This window comes from Schistocerca nitens, chromosome 5 (assembly GCF_023898315.1).
Source record: "Schistocerca nitens isolate TAMUIC-IGC-003100 chromosome 5, iqSchNite1.1, whole genome shotgun sequence".
Lineage (NCBI taxonomy): Eukaryota > Metazoa > Arthropoda > Insecta > Orthoptera > Acrididae > Schistocerca > Schistocerca nitens.
In genome coordinates this window covers 571,862,269-571,884,035 of record NC_064618.1, presented here as the reverse complement: position 1 = coordinate 571,884,035, position 21,767 = coordinate 571,862,269, and the positions used below count along the sequence as shown (strand labels likewise).

Genomic DNA, 21,767 nt, shown 5'->3' with positions numbered 1-21,767 from the left:
CCTAACATCTGTTATAGCTTTAACTGCTTGTTATCCGTTACTGAAATATGAGCCATCTTCCATAAAAGTTTCTTGATCACAACTTAATTCTCTTCAGGCACAGCCATTCCTTGATTTTTAGCTTTGGTGTTTGTTGCATTTTGTTCCAGAATGAATTCCTGTTTTATACTGATGAGAACACATTTCACATCTTTAGAATATCCTATTAACAATCTGAGTGGGACACGTGTGCTAAAGCTCTTGTATTAGTTTATCGGTGTTGGGCCTTCTTGTTCCATGAAGGATCCGGCATTTTCTGAATTATTCATGTTCAGTTTAGATGCGGAAACATATTTTAAGGGATGACATTGTCCAAGCATTTGTTGTCTGTTCGATTACAGCGCCATTCAGTCCGTATTTTATTTCGTGAAACAGGAGTGTGAAGGCATTACGTGGTCTTCTTGTGAGAGTTCCACCTGTTTTACAAATTTTCGTTCAAAGTGTAGGAAACTGTTGGTTGGAATTATGAAAGCATCCCAGTGACGAATGAGGATCCTAATTTCATGACTGTTATTAAACACAGCTGAAGCAAAGGGCTTGTGCTGGAAATATTCTTGCTATATATCCTGTTAATCACAGTCTACTTCACCTATCAAGTGCACTGGCTGAGCTGATTTATCAAATTCATCAAGATATAGTTTTGAAAGTTGTTTCTTTGAGACACCCAAAAGAAGTCCTGCAGAACCTTGCTATTCAATTACTACTCTCCTTTACTGATCTTGTTTCAGTGTTAGGCATATTGACATCTGCAGTTATCGCAATACTTTTAATTAACTGTTTCAACCATGTGTTTAGGTTATTAATAATGTATGCATAATGCAGTATGGGCACAACTTTACCACCTTGTAGACATACTTTACACTTTCATGATGTTATATTCTCAAAGCTTTTGTAGGTTTCCAAATCAATCAATGCAACAAGCCAATATCCTTTGCTTAAATTAATTAGTGGAAATCATTTAGCACAGAGAACTAAAGATAGTCCTTTAAAAGTCAGTGTGTATGCATCACACGTAAAGCTCAAACAATGAAAGGACGTGTAATGTTAGATTTTTTTGTATGTAATTTTTTCTGCTTATTTGTAAATATCATAGGTAATGTGAGACACGATTGTCCACACATGTACTTAGTTTTTGGTAGTGTTGGCAATTATCTACACATGTACTGAGTTTTTGGTAGTATCAATTGTAGGAAACAAGATTGTTCGTAAAGTACTAACATAATTCTCCAGCTGCACGCAGGTCACCAAATAATTCTAAGCAGTAGATGATATTTCAGTTTTTTAAATGTATATTACCCAGTGAGTTCCAGGTCCTTTCACAACATCTAAATTTACAATTCCATGTTCTTTCGATTTCCGCGTAATCATAGGCAATGTATTTCAAATAAACACTCCATAAAATTTTAGAAACCAGAACTTTTTGACGAATTTAAGCGGTTTGGTATTTGTGAACATTCTGTTGGGTAGCGTAGCTAGAGATTTTTATTGTTGTTCATTGCTAATGAAAAACCCCAGTCTGTGCAAGTATGGTTTTAAATATAGTCTTTTTCCAGTTGTGTCGTTTTTCCTCTTCAAGCTAATTGTGAGCATGTTTTCACTGTTCGGATGTTGCCTGCTGTTCCTCCAGCTAATGACACAGCATCTGAAAGTCTTGCCAGTGTACGAACTACTAATGGAAGTGTTCCACATGTTGTTGGAGGTATTGGTAGAACCCATGGCCTTTTAAGTAGTCTTCTTTTCTACTTCACAGCATGTTGAGTTGCTCACAATGATGTCTGAATGCATGTTTTTAAATTCTCTTGGGTTTACTTTAGAAAACAAAGACTGGCATTCAGAACATGCTGCAAATTTATTGCCATGTGCAATTTAAGTTTTGTTTTATCGATGGAAGATGGAAAATGCAGCAAGTCCTATAACAATGTATCTTCTGGCATGTATTCACTTCGCTTTATCAGTTAAAATTCGATCAACGACTGATATTGTCACTGATATTTCCTTGTGCAATGTCATGTCTTCAGCAAGATTTTTACACAATAGGTTAATTCCTCTATCACCATGTGCTAGCCATTTTCCCAGAATTGCTCCCAGCCCACATTAATTATATGTTGGAAAGTGCAATTCCACAGGCAGGTTGCCAGGAATGCTGACACTACCACAAATGATGCACTTCTTACCATGCATACTATATGATTTGAAGGTTTTGGACCTTGTTGTATACTATTTCTTTGACATAAACCCAGCTGTTGCGTGATGTAGGAAAATCTAGTCATCTAACCAACATCTCATTCCATCGATGTCTCATGCACACTCTATGAGAAACACACCCACTTCAGTGCTTCTCTGTTTCTTCAATGTAGAAACTTCCTGCTATTTCGTTACCTCTGCTGTCCTTTAAAATGTAAGTCCGTGGGATTGCCTGTTGCATCTTAGATACTGTAAATATGTGTTGATCAGTTATGTACATACAGTATGATTTCTCAAATGTAGTCTTGTATTTTGAAATACATCCAAAATCACACACATTAAATTTGTGTTTACGTGAATCCAGCATTTTAATATGACTGTATGCAATATTTAGAAGCTCATTATAACGAATGTCACTTGTCATTTATCCACTTTACTGGCTGCTGAGATCCATGGTTGTGGATTGTATTATTTTAGTAAGTACAGCATCCAGCCATTTTGCTATGTAACTTTACTTAAGCAGACACGTGTTTCAGGATTTCACACATCTTCAGTTAGCGTAATACATCTTTTAATTTTCAGTCAGTACATTGTTACAACACTGACAGAAAATTGGATGCTACAGCTGCCTTTCTACTCCGTTTATTATTGTTCCGATTTTTTCTTTTATGGATGTGGGACAAACAGTTTTTTACTTGTATTTTGCTGAAAAACAGCCCAGTATCCGCCATGTTGGCAGTTGCCAGAATTTCAATTAATTTGTGTGACCTGTGAGATTGAGGCACATCCACACATGGATTTTTATCATGCTGTTCAAACATTATGCATTACTTGCTTTAATATAGGAGTATGTTGCATGGTGTTATGTACCAAATTGCTCCAGTACTGCTTTGAAATATCCATTGTAACGTTTAGAAACTTCTATTCTGTTGTGAGTATTGTTTCATATGTGCAAGATGCACCTGCCATTAAGTCATCCAAGTTTTGTATTATAACACACCTATATGAGAATGTTTTGAATGGGGGTTTGTGGATTTCTTCACTGTCTCCATGGCTATTTGATAACATGTCTTTTTCTAAGCTCTGAAATGCTTGAAGAGGTTCGTTCATATGAGCAGTAGTTCCTGCAGTGGCCGACAATGCAAGTAGTCTCAATCGTTCTACTAATTTTTTGGGATCATCTTCGTATGTATATTGCAGAGATCAGGTGTTAATTTTTTCTGCTAAACCTAAATACAAGTGTATCACTATGTTCTTGATACGCTGGTTTGATGATTTTGTTTTTGTGTTTCTCAATGTATGGGCTTGTTACTCGCCCTGTTGGGGAATTGTTTTCCTTCGTATATTAGTCATGCACACTATTTCTGCCTACATTTTTAAATCTTTCTTTAAATAGTCGACTTGCTTAAAAGTTTTTAAGAATATCGTATTTGATAGACAAGATGTTCTTTCAGATTCTCTATCCCCAACCACTACTGTGTGCTTGATAACACAAGTAATACATCCAGAAAATGTAGTTCTTCCCTGTGACTCCATATGTTTCATGTGTCATGAATTCACTGGGACATTTAATGAAATTGTGAACTGCAGCTTCTTAATTATTTGTACTGATCATTAGCGTTGTGACTCAATGAGAAGTTTCATTAAGATGATTAAACGTTTCTCTGAGAGACAGTGCTCTCTCCAAGTGCCATGCTCTTAGCAATCGTAAAACTTGTAGAATCGACTTAAGTGTCACACTGGTTCGCGTTTTGTCGTTGAGGTCGACATGTCGTTGTGCACTAATCAGACTTCGAAACAGTATGCAACTTATATGCTCTCAGACTATTTGTTTTTTTTTTTTCCTTTCCTTGAACAGTTTGCGTGTTTCCAGTTCTCACAACCCTTGAAGCTAATATATTGATCGCATTCCAGAATTTCTTAAATGTTGTGTTAATCTGTTGAATGTTCCTCTCGAATTCTGAGTTAACTTTCTAGTGTGAATTTCTGCTTGGGCGTTTATATCCTCGAGACTTTCGCTGATTGTTTTAATTTTTGTGTCTAGGTATCGATATATGTTCTGTTTGTGTGCTCTCAGACTGATTGTATGACACACGTGCATATTTGTCCTCACCTGTTCTCAGGTGGACATGAGTTTCAAGCTTCGTCACTCGGTCTGTTAGCATATTAAGTTATTCTGCAGCGTCCCAGTGCTTTGTATCTAAATATTTACGGTTACTTAAAGATCGTAATGCCTCATCCACTCGCTTATGACCAAATTTGCCCATGGTGTACTATGCAGTGACGCAATTACGATGTATATAAAAAAAAACACTAGATAAATTCAGTAAAGCTTCGTATGCACAATCTGTTATTAAGTTGTCATGTCTTATTGACAACCAAAAGCTCATACATGCATAGTTCCACAAAACTCCATATATAGTTCTTAATTCACTTAATGTTGTCAGTTTCTACATGTGCTTGATATGTTTCAAAAATTCATATTATCTTATTTTAAAGCAACATTGAGGTTCGTGTTATTCCTTACCTGTTGTTTTTGGATCCTGGAATATGTTTAACACAAATAAAAAGCGGCTACGCCATGTGACGGGCAAAACAGAAATATTTTTATATATGATCATGATTTTCCATAACAACAGCGTCAAATATAAATACAGTATTCGGCATTATCCATTCCGGTGATGGAACAGTATTACTTTCGCAAAAATATCTTGCCTGCTACATAGTCAGTGCCTGAGAATATCTCTTGTGGTGCTTAGAACTTGAACTGAACCAAAACCTAATCTGCCCCACAGGTGCCTTGGAACCTGGTCTGCTGAACACTCTGGACAAGTTAAAAGCAATACAAAAAGGACCTATCAGTGGGGAGCAAACAGTTCAGTACGTGCAGCATTCATATGTACACTGCATTTGAGTTTTCCTTATTTTAATACAGCGTGACCCAAAGTGATTATTGGATTATTACTTAATTAAGAATTACTTATTAATGGTGGCTCATTTGCATGATATTCGGTGTACTGGGAGTTCAGGTGAGTGGTCAGTTTTCTGCTTCTGGCGTATATAGGATGCACAGACGAGAATCAAAACGAAGACTGAGCCTAAGGTCGAAAAGTTATTTCCATGACTCTGTACTGGTGATCGCTGTAATATTGCTGCACGTACTGAAGTGTTTGCTCTGCACTGATACGTGCTTTTTGTGTTACTTTTAACTAGTCCAGAGTGTTAAGGAGACTAGGTTCCAAGGCATCCGTGGGGCAGTTTAGGTTTTGGGCTGGGAGAGTGTCTGTAAATTTGTCAGGCCAGTACAACAAATAATATGTTACATTTATAATTATAGCTCCTGTTCTGGTGGGTGGAAGATGAACAGTTGGTGTTGGGATGTCACAATTTGTGCCATTTATTAATATGTCACTGCCTCGCAGCTCCAACCATTCTATATTTGTAGGTCGGCCCTGCTCAGAGGAACTCGCTGTAACCACTGGTGGTTAGTACATGGAATGCACGGCCGGAAAAGCAATGCAACACCTTCAAGGGGCAGGCCATTTGATTGACAAATGGAGTGAAAGGTAGCTCACCATTGTAGGAGTATAAAATAGCAAATTCAGACCAAATGAAACACACATATCATAGTAAAGGGTGCAGAAATATTCACATCAATACGCAGTCTATCCCCCTCTGGTTGCAATGGGAGCACGTATTCTCGCATGCAAACGACCATATAAGATTCGAATGGCGTCCTGCGATAGAGTGATCCAAGCATTTTGCGCCTTTTATTTCAATTCGGCAGTGGTTCTTGCAAGCCGTGGAGAAAGAGTAAGTTCCCGCTTCATCATGTTCCGTACGTGCACAATTGGAGAGAGATCTGGTGATATTGCTGGCCAGGGAAGTTGTTGTAAACCACGAAGAGCATGTTGTATCGCAACAGCAGAATGTTGATACGCATTGTCCTGCTTAAGAAGCACAGCTTCTTCCTGTCGAAAAATGACAGTATCATGGTAATAATAGTCTGTGTAGTGTAGTGGACACTGATTACGTTACCCTGCTGAAACACCAAATGTGTTCCCGAGTTGTAACTGACGATTCACCACACCATGGAGCTTTGGCTGGGAACAGCGTGTCGTGGGCGAGTGCACTCTGAGATAGGCAACAAACCAGATCTACGCCACAGATGTATATCTACCCTTTAATCAACTCACTCGCAATACATGGTGGAGTTTGTGATGTTAGTGTTAGCGTTGCCACAGGTACATGTGATCTTAATCCTGTTGCAAGCACGGTTCCCAGTGGTCCCCAATGACACAAAAAGTGCATCATGTGCCCGAATTTCGTCCGTGGATGACGTTCTGTCGGCCATCACTTCTCGCACAGTGCCTCGATCTTGACGTGCGTCAATATTATGTAGACGACCAGAACCTGGTCTGCTGGTGTGGGAATGTTCCACAGACCAATATTGAAGGCAGCGACACACCACCAATGCAGTGGGCTCAACATATGCAGCAATCTGTTGATACATCCAACGGGCTTCCCTTGGGCCCACAAAGGGTGACCCTATTCAAATGGCTGAATCAGTTCAACAGGAATACATTCTTGTCAGCGGGGCATGGTTGTACCCTAAAATGAATGGTGAAAACACAATTCCCCTCTAAACTCGGCACAGTTACTGTCCGCAGAGTCAAAACAGAGAGAGCACAAGTGGACCATCTGATCGCTGGAGACTGTGTCAAATGAATCACTAACTCTACAGACCCTACGTAGGCACATATTGTACCTTGGTGCCACTGAACGAAGTCGTTGTGTGTGCTGAATTTTTTCTGGCAGTGGTTATCCAGTGCATCCTTGCTGCCTGAGGATAAGGTTGCGTTGCTAAGATATTCAATGGGCATTCTTGGCTTCTGTACTCAGGTGCTCCTGCAGCAGTCTGGATTACTTGGGCTGGGCCTCTGGTGACTTACTCCCACCGACAGCGATGGAGTTCGTCTGTTGACAGTAACATATAGTTTTTCCTCCTTCATACTGATTTTTGTGTATTTCATTTCTCAGATTAATGTTTCCCAAGCATAATTAAAACATTTGGGGTAAATCTGTAGTTAATAAAGTAATGGTAACATCAACACATTGTTCAAGCAAAACAAATTAACTTTTAACTGCAAAAAATGTAGTTTCTAATACAGAACTCGTGTAAAAGAGGCATATTATTATCACACAGCAGTGAACTGATATGCATTTTCGGACATTTCAAATTTGTAAGAGTGGAAGTCTCTCTCCTGGGGGTTTTATATTCTTATGCAACTCCATCAGTATTTTACTTACATTCACATGGAAACCATGTTAAATTTGCTTCCTTTCATTCTATAATGCACTATAATAAAAGTTATAGGGTTAGTCAGAAGAAAGGGGGAAGTGACATTGGAGCAAAAATACCTCCGCTACACACTGCAAGATGGCTTGCAGATTAAATCTAGATATACATGTAGAAGGAACCATCTGAACAGTTCTTAACTGGTGTTACCTATCAGTCTAAAAAAAATCGTCTCAATGACTTTTTTTCTGTTAGAATTATTTTCACTTCAGTGTCAATACGAACATGTCTTTTTAATGGAAGATCGACTTGTTGAGAGAGATTCGCTCCACAAGAAACCTAAGAAGAGTGTTTAGTTGCAATAACATGAGTAATCTAAGATTACAACCGCACACCACACAGTGCACAGTCACATTCTTGCTGCATCAATAATCTCACCATCATCCGTGTTCTGCTTCCCGCAGGGTTCATCCTTCTTTGGGCCAAACAGATGGTCCTTCATTGCTTTTTATGGTCTTTTGTTAGGCGGCGAGGAACCCAGCAGGCACACATCTCTGGTGGATGAGTGTGTCACCACTGTCTACAGAGATGTTCAGGTGAGCAGCAAGGTGTTTGATTGTGAAGCAAAACGCGTGTGCAATAAATTTTCTTGCCATTTAACCTGTTGAACAGTTTACACTGGGGTAGTCATATTGAGCAACAGCTGTCAAGGCTGATGATGTAAGGAACTTTAGGTTCTCCCATGTTGGCATGTTGTGTTTTTTGCTGTTAAGTTATACACTGATGGTTTGCGTGCATGCGTGTGTGTGTGTGTGTGTGTGTGAAATCTTATGGGACTTAACTACTAAGGTCGTCAGTCCCTAAGCGTACACACTACTTGACCTCAATTATCCTAAGGGCAAACACACACACACACACCCCATGTCCAAGGGAGGACTCGAAACTCCGCTGGGACCAGCCGCATAGCCTGTGACTGCAGCGCCTTAGACCGCACAGCTAATCCCACGTGGCACTGATGGTTTCATGTGTCGATTTTAAACCATATCCCCAAGACACTGCAAGTGTAAATTCATTGTGACTTCTTCACCTTGAAAGTCGATGAGTCGTCCATCTTGGTCTAAAACATTCTACTCGAGACTGTCTAATTTCTGAACAATTACTGGAAGGTATATGACACTGGCCTGTATCTCAGTGATTTTATAGCCTGGACCAACTGTAAGGAAAAATCCATAGATTATGGGATCAATTTGTCATTCAGATACACGCAGGAAGAGATACACGAATCAGACAATGTATTGCACTCAGTGAGAACATTGTGTTAGTTAGAGGTATTTCTACTGGTTGAGCTGACTCATCAAATTTATCAGGATTTGGTTTCAAATATTGCCCCTTTGAGAAACCTAATAGGGATCCTATAAATGCTTCCTGTTCAAAGTCTGTTGTGTCTTTTATTGTTCTAATTTCAGTGTTAAGCAAATTGAAATTCACACATATCTTGATACCTTGTACAAGCTGTTTTAAATGCACATTCAACTCAAGATTATAAACACCATACATTATATGCACAACTTTAATGATGTGATATTCGGAATGCTGTTTTAGGTTTCTAAACCAGTGATTGTGGCACTCCAGTATCCTTTGCTCAAATTAACTGGTGTAGAAAGTAGAATTGAAGATAAAGTTTTCAGAGTACACCATCACACCTAAAGCTCAGCTGGTGAACAGAAGTATAATGATTCATTTTTGATACATAATTTTTCTTCTTCTTCTTCTTCTTCTTCTTCTTTGTCTTCTTCTTTGCAATTGTCGGGAGTAACACAATACACAAATATCCAGGTGTACATACTGGCACAGAATTTTTGGTGGTGTCGAAAATTGTAGAACACATGATAGCTAGTAAGGTAGAAATTTAATGCTCCCAGCAGGCTTAGGTTTACAAATGAATCAGGTTAGCAAATTCTATTTCGGTTTTTAACATCTGGCACCCACTGAGTTCTTGGTCCTCCTATAACATCTAAATTTTGATTCCATATTTTGATACCGACATAGTCTTAGATGACATATTTCACATAAACACAATATGAAATCTTGCAGCGTCGAACATTTTGACGAATTTCAGCACATAAGTAATGTAACAGTCTGTTGGGTAGGATTATTGACTCTTTTTACTCAACACTAATGAACAATTCTTGTCCATGTCGGTATCGTTTCAGGAATAATTCCTGTACAATCTTCTTAGTAAGCCGTTTGTAAGGAGTATTTACATTTTTCACTGTTCATACAATGGCTGATGACCCAACAGTTGAAAGTCCTGCCGGTATGGGAATCTTGAATGGAAAAATTCCAGCTGGTGTCCGAGGTATCGGTGGAGTTGGTGGCATTATAACTAGTCTTCATATTGTTTTCTCCTTTAGAGTATGTTTAACTGCTAACAATGGAGACTGTATGTCTTTAAACCCTCTTGTGTTTTCTGTAATGGACGGCAAGTGGCATACACAACTTGCATAAATGTATTCCAACACCCAGTTAAAGTTTTTTGGCATTATCTTATCAGTGGCAAATGCAGCAATACATTGTCTGATTCGTGTATCTTCTCCTGCGTGTATTTCAATCTGCAACTTGTTGTTCTGCTTGAACTTAACTTGTGGCATATGAAATATTGTGTTCTCTCAAGTTTTGTCCAACAAATTAATTCTTCTATCAGCATACACTAACATTTCCCAGATTTGCTCCCAGCCAGCAATTGCTATATGTTAGAATGTGTAATTCTACAGGTATCTCGTCAAGAAAGCTGCCACCACCATGTCTGAAGCACTTCCTGCCATACATGCGATACTATTGTATGATCTGATCGATTATGGACCTTGTTATACACAATGTCCATGACATAAATGCAACTCTTGTGTGATGAAGGGAATCCCAGTCTTCAAACAAACTCCTTGCTCACTTGACGCCTTGAAGCACTAACTACGAGAAACACTTCCCTGTAAGTCCTTAGTGTAAAACTTCCTGCTGTTTCGTCACCTCTGTTATCGTTTAAAATTATGTTCAATACTGAATATATGTATGTTGACCAGTTTGATAGATATGGTCTCTCAAATGTAGTTTTGTATTTTGAAATATGAACCAAATCACCTGCATTACATTTATACTTGTATGAATTCAGCATTTTAGTTGACTGTATACAGTATTTAGAAGCCCATTATAATATCATTTGGTTTCATGTTTATTGCTGAATGTATTGTTCAGTTATCCTGTTCAGTTATTTGTGAAAGAATGTTAATCTGTTTGCATGACCTGTGAGATGGAAGAGCACAAACATACAGGTTTTATCATTCTGTTCAAACATACTACAGTACTTGCTTTCATATGAGAGAATGTTAAATAGTCGTGTATCAGTTACTGATCCTGTGATGCCTTGAAAATTTGTATACACATAAAGTAGCATGTATGTATGTATGTCTAGGATCTGCTCCCAAACCCCTGGATCAATTTCAGCCAAATTCAGCACACAAACAGCAAACTTCATGAATATCAGCACTGTGTGGTTTATAACCAGGAGTGCAGAGAGAGGGAAAAAGTTTTTCAGCCCCAAATATGTAGGTTGCCCTGCATCACAGGCATGCTTTGTGGTAGTAGTATTGGACTGTTATATCAATTTAGTTTGCAGGACAGCCTACCTTCAGGGCAATAAATGGTTTTTCTAGCCCTCCAACATGTAGGCTGCCCATTTCAACAGGTGTGTTGTGGGAGTAGCACCAACCTACTGTATCCGTCCCTTTTGCAGAGGCTATATATGTGGATGGACTTGGATGGGAGAAGGTTGTAACGGTTAGTGAAGGGGATTTACAGGAGAGTGGGCAAAAGGGGATGTTTGGGGAGAGAAAGGGGGTGCAGGAAAGAATGAATGGAGACAGCGGTAGGATGAGATTGACAGAGGGAGGGAGTAGGAGATGGGCAAGAGAGGGGAGGTGATGAACAGAAGCAGTGAAGGGAGGTTGATCAGAGAGTGAGTGGAGGAGATGGGTTGGAGGAGATGGCAAAGAATGGGCTAAGGAAGAGAATGGCAGATAGGGGGTGAGAAGGTATAGGCACAGAGGGGAGACAGAGATGGACCAAAAAAGGGGGAAGAAAAGGTGTATGCATTATATGTGACATACATGTATGTGTAGCTATTTATCCCCATATGCTGCAATTGGGCAACCACCTAGTCGACCTCCTTCCCTGTGTTTGTTTTTGTGAATAAGGCCCAAGTGAATTTGAAATATGCATCAATTACCATTGAAATATATTTGATATCGTTATTCTTCTGTGAACATTGCATCATATGTACTAGAGCCACTTACCATAAGCCACCTAAGCGCCGGCCGCGGTGGTCTCGCGGTTCTAGGCGCGCAGTCAGGAACCTTGCGACTGCTACGGTCGCAGGTTCGAGTCCTGCCTCGGACATGGATGTGTGTGGTGTCCTTGGGTTGGTTAGGTTTAAGTAGTTCTAAGTTCTAGGGGACTAATGACCACAGCAGTTGAGTCCCATAGTGCTCAGAGCCATTTGAACCAAGCCACCTAAGCCTCATATTGTAACACACCTACGCAGGAATGTTTTACATGCTTGTTTGTTGCGTTCTCAAATTAGTGTCTTTGTCGTTATTCGATAATGTGCCTTACTCTGAGCTGTGAAATGATTGATATGATTTTATTAATATGAGCAGTATATCCTGCAGTTTTGATCTTTCAAGTAGTCTTCACATTCAACTAATGGTCATCACAATATGTATTCTACAGGGAGGAAACGACCATCTTTTTATGCTCTGCTGAATGTCAATACAACCACCACCACCACCACCACCACCACCACCACCACCACCATGTTTATCTAATATTGATGTGATAATATCCACATTTTTTATTGTGTGAGCTTTTTACTCGACCTGTTGGGGAATTGTGTTTTACACAATAATTCTGCATACATTTTTAATACTTTTGCCACATATTTGTCATCTTTCGAATTATTTCCTTTAACAAACGGACGTCCATTGTCCAGTTATATAAATGTAGTTATAAGAAAACCACCGAGCGTCCAAACGACATCATAAATTTTTCTGTGCCTAATTAGCATATTCGACCCCAACGAATGTACAGTTCGTTCTATGAGTCTTAGACAATAAGAAAACACTGTAAGCTAGCCAATCTCTAGGTGCAAACACTAAAATCGTATACAGTTATCAAGAGAACGTAACGTCGATATTTATATTAACAAATATACATAGGAATAGTTTTAGATACAGTACTTTTTGTTTCTTTCTATAGATAGCGGTGAATTTTTTATTTGTTTCTGCTATTATTCTAATTACAAGCATATCCTCGTCTTTTAGTAAGGACACCGTTACAGCATCGTTCGTTAGATCATACCAGAACCTAAGCAAACACTCCTGGAGATAAAAGTTGATTCAGTACGTTTTCAGGACACGATGTCCTCACAGCTCCTGCCACTTTGCTTTTTCAATAGTAAACAATGAGACTTTCGTTACCTCTTATGAACATTTCGACTATTATAAGCTGATTTATTATTGTTGTGCGTTTAATTATTCACAAATGGAGACTAACTTTTTTTTTCAAATTTGTTTATAATACCGGTTAGCATTATGTGTACGGCTCCCTGTTTCGGCAATATGTTTTGTATTTTTGATTTGTGATCAGCTTTTTAGGACGTTGTTTTCATTCTTACAGATGAACTGCATCGTGGCATTTCTGCTCATAATGTTGGTGGTTGGAACGTCGGAGGCAGCAAGAATCTTAGGCCTGTTCAATTACCCAGGGAAGAGCCACTTCATAATGTTTGAAGCAGTGATGAAGACGCTCGCAGCACGCGGTCACCAAGTCACTGTGTACAGTCACTTCCCACAACCAGCGCCCGTACCTAATTATAAAGATGTCAGTTTGGTTGGTTCCTTACCTATCCTGACTGATGCAATTCCCCTTGAAGCCTATGTTAACAGTGACATCTACTCGTCGCTAGATCTTTTCATGAAGCTATCGTCTGACGAGTGTGACAAAGTATTGCAGTTCCCCGCAATGCAAGAGCTGATGAGGTCGAATGAAACTTTTGATTTGATTTTCACTGAGGTATTCGTTACTGATTGTATGCTGCCATTTGTGCACAAATTTCAGGCTCCAAATATTGCCATGCGTTCTTCTGCTATCATGCCATGGACGTCTGATCGTTTTGGCTTACCCGATAACCCTTCTTACCTACCAATTGAGTTTGGATTAAGTAGTGATCACATGGGATTCTTTGAACGCCTTAGTAATGCGTGGTATTTGGTCTACAGTAAATGGTTCCATAGTAGATATATTGAAGTATCTACGGATGCTGTTGTCATGAAGCACTTTGGCGATTCAGTTCCTCCCTTGGCAGATATAGCAAAAAATACTAGCATGCTCTTTATGAATACCAACCCGGCGTTGACTCCTCCAAGACCCCTCGTACCAGCTGTTGTGGAGATTGGGGGCATACATTTGAAGCCCGCAGGACAACTTCCAAAGGTAAGTTTACGATGTTTGCATGTAGATATTAGCTACACTTTTTCAATTTTATACAGCTGACAATAGGTCATCTTTATACAGGAATACGATATTTAGTTTTTGGTGCACTGCAAGACGAATAAAGCAATTTTTACTATACCGCAGTTGTGTAGTTGACACAGTATCGACTCTTCTTTTCAGTTCAGTAGTACGTTCTCTTCACAGAGTTCTCGTAAGATAGATAGTAAAGATTAGTGCCTATTTTCGTCATGCAAGGACTGTATTTTTACGCTTACATAAGTAAATAAAAGGTATGCAATTAATTTTTTCTCATGCTATTCGTTCATGAATTACGAGAAAGCTAGTAAGTGTGGAACTTTACTTACTTAGAGAATTCACATACGACGCTCTTAATATCTAGTACTCTGGCCTAAATGTGAGGAACAAAGTAAGGTTGCGAACTATGAGACGTGGAACAGCCCTGGAAAAAATGAATAGCGATGTTACACCATGATGCTCACATTCACGCACTTTTTTCTACGTTTATATTTTCGTGTCCATAAACAGATTGAACGTAATCCGTAAAGCAGACTCTCACCAATAAAATGTATGCATTTCAGCGTAGAATTGTGCTTATCGTTTCATCACAAGCAGGGATAAACCCAGGGAACAGTGTATAAAATAACCCACGCCACTCCCAAATAAAGAGCAAGAAGAAATCTTTATAAACGAATACAGTACTTAATAAACAAACGAATTAAAATGTTTGCATTACCCAAAAAGGAGGTGTGGAAATAGTGCTTCTTAGCTTTACATGTTTCGAGATAGTATATGACGAATGTCAGTAGACACCATTCACAGGGAAAGTTTGATTAGGTAGTAAGACCGACTCTGAGCCACCTTAAAAGCATACGAAAGGAGAGCTCTTGAAAACTGAGATAAATTAGTCATATGCCATAAAATTTTTCCTTTGTGTAGCGCTGTGTTCATTGAAACTAAATAATTATTGTAGAAGTTAAACAATAAAAGCAGACCTTCAGAAACATCCAACAAAAATTGTAGTAAAATCGGGAGGTTATGTTCGACGTGTGATAAACACCAGAACAGCAAAAGCTGTTTTGATTATAAGCACAAGGGAAAACTGAATGGCCTTGTCCTTGATGTCGATTACGCTCATGGCAGAAAGTGAAGTCATTTAGTGCCGAGCCGTTCCTCTTTCGCAGCGAGATCTCTCTCGCCATCTACGTCGTTTCGTAGAGTATCATAAGTGAGCCACTTACATTGGTTAAGTTATGAATTAATGAGGGAGGAGCGTCCACTGTAATATTTAAATTTTCTCTGACGTACTGCAATTTTAACCAGATTTCATAGTCATTCGTCAATAGTATGGTTTACCTTGTTACAAGGGAAGCTACCCATCGCAACCCCTTCAGATACACTACTGGCTATTACAATTGCTACATCACGAAGATGACGTGCTACAGACGCGAAATTTAACCGACAGGAAGAAGATGCTGTGATATGCAAATGATTAGCTTTTCACAGCATTGCCTGGTGGAACGTTGTTGTGATGCCTCGTGTAAGCAGGAGAAATGCGTACCATCACGTTTCCGACTTTGACAAAGGTCGAATTGTAGCCTATCGCGATTTCGGTTTATCGTATCGCAACATTGCTGCTCGCGTTGGTCGAGATCCAATGACTGTTAGCAGAATATGGAATCGATGGGTTCAGGAGGGTAATACGGAACGCCGTGCTGGATCCCAACGGCCTCGTATCACTAGGAGTCGAGATAACGGGCATCTTATCCGCATGGCTGTAACGGATCGTGCAGCCACGTCTCGATCCCTGAGTCAACAGATGGGGACGTTTGCAAGACAACAACCATTTGCACGAACAGTTCGACGACGTTTGCAGCAGCATGGACTATCACACTCGGAAACCATGGCTGCGGTTTCCCTTGACGCTGCATCACAGACAGGAACGCCTGCGATGGTGTACTCAACGACGAACCTGGGTGCACGAATGGCAAAACGTGCGCGGTGAACGCACATTGGAAGCATGTATTCGTCATCCCATACTGGCATATCACCCGGCGTGATGGTATGGGGTGCCATTGGTTACACGTCTCGGTCACCTCTTGTTCGCAATGACGGCACTTTGAACAGTGGACGTAACATTTCAGATGTGTTACGACCCGTGGCTCTACCCTTCATTCGATCCCTGCGAAACCCTACATTTCAGCAGGACAATGCACGACCGCATGTTGCAGGTGCTGTACGGGCCTTTCTGGATACAGAAAATGTTGGACTGCTGCCAGCACATTCTCCAGAACTCTCAGCAATTGAAAACGTCTGGTCATTGGTGGCGGAGCAACTGGCTCGTCACAATACGCCAGTCACTACTCTTGATGAACTGTGGTATCGTGTTGAAGCTGGATGGGCAGCTGTACCTGTACACGCCATCCAAGCTCTGACTCAATGCCCAGGCGTATCAAGGCCGTTATTACGGCCAGAGGTGGTTGTTCTGGGTACTGACTTCTCAGGATCAATGCACCCAAATTGCGTGAAAATGTAATCACATTTCAGTTCTAGTATAATATATTTGTCCAATGAATACCCGTTTATCATCTGCATTCCTTCTTGGTCTAGCAATTTTAATGGCCAGTAGTGTATAGTGGTACAATGGCCCAGTGGATAGCCCGTTAAAAACTGAACACAGGTCAAGCATAAAAACAGGAAGAAGGTATACTGAACTGTGGAAAAAGAAGCAAAATGGAATCAGTGAACGGCCCAAACTTAAGATGTCCAAAATGAAGCGACGGTAAATAGCCGCGGAGTCGTGGTTATGTGGGACCGGTGTTGGATTGCGAAGGGGAAGATCCGTGTTCAAATCTCCTTCGTGCCCCAGTTTTTTTATTCACAAGATTATGAACGGACCGTCTGGTCATTGATGCGTCTATTCCCTGTATTCAAACTTGTATTTGTCTCGTGTTATAACGTCCGTTCGCAACAAGGAGGTGTAAGGAAGGGACATCCAGACGTACGTACCTCCTATTTGGGCTATACAAGTACGACATGTTATGACTCTTACGTTCCGTCTTGTAAGTTTTGACTCTTGAATTTCTTTGTTGTAACAGAGTTCTCACCTGGTTATTTTTTTATTTTTGTTTTATTTCTGTGAGAGGTCTATGCAGCATCTCGCCTGCTCTCACTGTTCATCGTATTTACGAGTACTTGCGACGGTAATATATTTTTACCGCTTGAGTCATATTCTGTAACCAATTTATAGTATCACAACTGTCAAGACTACAGAAGGAGACCAGATACGTCAATCACCGGACGGGAAATTCACAATTTTGCGAAAAAACTGGGGCACGAGGAGATTTGAACACAGACCTCCCGCTTTCCAGTCCAACAACGTGACTACGCAACCACGACGCCGTGCTTCTCGTAATTCGCTCCATGTTGCACGTCTTGAGGTTGGACTGTTCACTGTTTCTAGTTTGATTTTTTTTTTCACAGGTCAGTTCAGCTTCTTCCTGTTTTCACGGGTGATCTGTGTTCAGTTTATGGCGGGCTGTCCACTGGGCCATTTTACTACTAAATCCGAGGGGGAGTCTCCAGCTCAGGCCGATGTCTCGTGTAATGGATCATCCCACTCTAGTCTACGGATAATTCTGACACAGTACATCCATGGTAGCACAAAAAGTACTCTTATTAGGGCAGACATAATGTCTATAGAGAGACGCAGCAACCGATGGAAAATTTTAACTGGTTCTTTATTTCAGTCACGGTGCCAATTATAGCATGTATCAACCTTATTAATATCTATAAAAATGGAACAAAGATGACAGGTGTACAGAAAGAGTCAAGCGATCTTGTTATTTGTTTAAATGTATACAGCCGTTGGAAATATATGCTCTGCCTGACAAAAAGCTGAAGCACACAGAAGGTGGGGAACAAACGAAATGAAACTTCACAGGTCTAGAAGGTATGTGATGTTATTTCTGTGCTAACAAAATCGAATCACATTAAAACTAGCTTATCAATATAGCGTTGCACCCTGTCTGGGCTCGGTGCAGGAGCCTGTGCTGTTGGGAAGGGTGTCATAAGGCAAGCTGGTCCACAACGGTTGTAAGTGGTCCGTGACATCTTGGATGCAGGCACTGGGACGCAATTTATGTCCGAGCTGGTCCCATACACGTTGCATCAAGGATAAATCATGGAAATTTGCAGGGCACGGGAGTACATCAACGTCACGCAGACAGCACATAGAGGCACGTGCCATGTATTGGCGAGCATTTTCCTGCTGGAAAAAGACACTATGATCCTTTCGGATTAGAGGTAACACATGGCGGTGCAGGATGTCTGTGACGTACTGTTTGGCCGCCAGAGTTCCCTCAGTCACAACTAGCCGTGACCTGAAGTCAGAAAATGATTTCTTCCGAGGTCGCCGCCTTACTCACCGACGATGGTCATCTGGGACAGTGCAGAACCACGCTCCATCGCTGAACACAGTGCGTCACAATTCATCAGGTGTCCGTGGTTCCCGGTACGGTCACCACTCCAAACGCAGCCGTTTGTGTTGTGTTGTTAACACCATCCTATGCACGGGATGATGATTCCCTACTTCAAATGTTGCTAGCTCTGGCCAATGGTGTGAGATGACACAGAAGGTTTGGGGAGTCCATTTCTTGTTCTCGGATGACAGGCGCGGATGTGATGGGGTTACGATGTGCTTGGTGCAGAATACGTCCATCATCCCTTAAGGCGGCCGAACGTTGTAGATCGGAGACTTGACGACGAGTACTATGCCTGGCTTCACGTCCGCATGCTGTCGAGCACCAGGCCACAATCATATTTGAATACCGCACAAATATCGAGACTGTACGATCCGCCAAGGCCGCCGAATGGAGATCCACAATGAGGCCCCTTCCAAGGGCGGTCAGGCGCTGACAGTGCTGTGTCACGTATGTACGTGGCATATAGTGGTCCTTAACACATATCACTCAACATATGGACGCTCTTGACGCTTCTTATATACGCTGCCAGGCTTGGTAACAGCACTAAACATGAGCTACACTAATGCACTTTGGTGGTTGTTCTACCTCTCACAGAAAATCGCAACTATAACCATTAACATAAGCCGTCTGTTGTGTGTACATGTACGAGTTACACCGACATACGACCATGTCTTGTGAGTGCTTCGTTTCTTGTTGGGCAGTCTATATTGCCCAGCAGGGCGAAGTGATTATGTGGGCAGAGTGGCAGTATCGTCGTTTCTACGCGCGAGGTCAGGGAGGAGCGGCAGTAACAGCGAACGCTCAAGAGGTTGGACAAAAATAAGGAAACACCAGAAAAACAACAGATTACCATGCCTAATAGGAAGTGGGGAAACCACTGCCATTCAAAACAGGTTTCACTCGCTTCGGAACGAGTACATACAGGCCCCGTACAGTTGTCAAGGGAATCTTACAGCGTTCTTCTTGCAAAATAATGACACGTTCTTGTAACGATGATGTAGGTGGATAGGGATCACGTACCCTTCTCTCCAAAGTAGAACACAAATGGTCAATAATACGGAGTTGTGGTGACTGTGATGGCCACTATAGAGGCGACATTTCATCCTCGTGCTCACAAAACCTATCCTGGACGATGAGAACTCAATGAACAGGGACCATGTTCTCTTGGAACACAGCATCACCACTGGGGAACATGGAAACCATGAAACTCGTGGAATGTCACGATATGGCTGCCCGAGTTCCACTCTTGAGACGTAAACTCGGTCAGAAGTTGGAATTAGTACGAAGCAAGACTCGTCCGATCAAATGACTTTTTTCCATAGCTCCATAGTGCAGGTTTTATGGCTTCGGCACTATGTTTTCCTGTTACAGGCATTTGCATCACTGGTGAGTGGCTTTAGAATTCAGCTTACACTGAAATTCCCTGCTCATTGAGCAGTTGCGCTGTTTCGTTGCTGACAGGGTTCGCGAGTGCGTCATTCAACTGTGCACTGACTTTTGCAGCTGTCGTCCTTTTTTTTTCGTGACAGTCGTCTTCAGAGTCCTTCGCGATCACTCAACACACTTCCGTCCGCGTTATGACTTAGCGGATGAAGATTTTCCGCTTTTCCTGTAAGCGTACGAATCTTCGATACGGTGCGTCTTGAAACACCGAACGCTCTGGCTGCCTTGGTCATGAAAGCACCCACCATATGAACAACAACAATTTTCTTATATTCGAATTCACTCACAAGGGCAGGGCCTCAGATACGGCCAACCTATTGGGCTCATATTTGGCAGGTCACTTGTGTACAGCCTAAAACGAAAGACTAAAATATTTGGCTCAGCATCCTCCACCTCCTCCCACCCCCAACCACCGCCACCCATGATTTTGAGAAAACCACCTCTAAAATTCATGAGGCACAATCGAATTAAAATTGACGAGATCGACAGATAAGTAAAAACTCAGCATCTGGCTGGAAGCAGAGAACCTTTTTTCGATTCCCAAATGTGTTCTGCAGTTGCTTTTAATTAGTACTTTTTCCTTATCGAAATTGGTGGGAATGGAAAGATTAATCAAGTGAGTAAAACAAAGAATCATAACAAAGTAGCCGAAGAAAATCCTCAAACAGCTTGGATTAGTAAAGAATTAAAATTTTAATCGAGGTCACCTTACAAGAGGTCTTTCACTCAATCTTTTACATGTGCTCACTTTCCTTCTAGCAGTTGCATAAATGGTGCATCTCTTCTTAACATTCGAAGCAAATATATGCGCAGTGTCAATAAAATCTAATGAATGGAGTCTTCGCGCAACTACATTGTTTCTTCTGAAGATTTGTCTTTAAACAGACATATTTCTTTCTCGGTAATTAATATCGTACGACAACATCGCCTGAAAAATCGGTGCTAGCAGTCGATCTTGAATTGTGCTGTGAATGGTTATTGCATCCGCGCTTTTGGGATTCCAAAAGAAAAATGCAGTTTTGAAGCCTCTAAAGTAAGTTTGTCTCGCGCCTGGCTATAAACAAGCGTCGTGCGGTCCGGTGTCTGTGGTCTCTCGTGACGAATTCATAGCAGTATTACTCGGAATTATTTTCATACAACGAACCTTAAAATTTTAACCCTTCATAAATCCAAGTTGTCTGAAGAATATATCCGCCTTCTTTGCTGTATTCCTTATTGTTTGCTTACTAACCCTCCTATTCGTAGTAATTTTGAAACGGAAAAAGTACAAATAAAAGACTACAGAATGCTTTTGTTGAACAGCGTTTTATAATAACATAAGGGTCAGTCGTAAACATTTCTTTTCGTTTCCGGACCACATACGAACATGGAAAATGCTAAATTTTCAGTTGTCTATCGATCCAGTAAATTCAGAGTCGCTTGTGTGTCACGATCTTTAGAGGTGGTTTTCTCAAAAATGGTGAAGTGGAGGGGGTTGAGCCAAAATATTTTAAGTGTCTTTCATTTTACGCTGTACACAATCGACCTGCCACATATGAGGCGAATAGGTTGGCCGTATCTGAGGCTTTCTCGCTGTTAGCCCGACGTAATGCACTCACAACTGCACATAACATTGTTCTGACCGCGATTGACACTTGCAATGTATTGAGGTGCCGTTCGTCGCGAAATACAACAGCGCAATCTGCAGACTTGGCTATCATCTACATTCACGTGCAGGCGTGTATTTATCATGTGGTTTTCATATATATATATATTTT

At 40.9% G+C, this 21,767-nt stretch overlaps 1 protein-coding gene across 5 annotated transcripts in view; it reads left to right on the top strand.

Annotated features, from left to right (window-relative positions):
• Nucleotides 1–21,767, top strand: part of LOC126259297 (UDP-glycosyltransferase UGT5-like) — a 126,382-nt gene that overhangs the window by 83,994 nt on the left and 20,621 nt on the right. For 4 of the 5 annotated variants that reach the window (XM_049955959.1, XM_049955962.1, XM_049955961.1 and 1 more), the window contains one exon: nt 13,250–14,065. In XM_049955959.1, the coding sequence (XP_049811916.1) occupies nt 13,250–14,065 (816 nt within the window). Of the gene's footprint in view, nt 1–10,296; nt 10,509–13,249; nt 14,066–21,767 lie in introns of all 5 variants that reach the window. The other variant, XM_049955963.1, reaches the window with a different exon arrangement.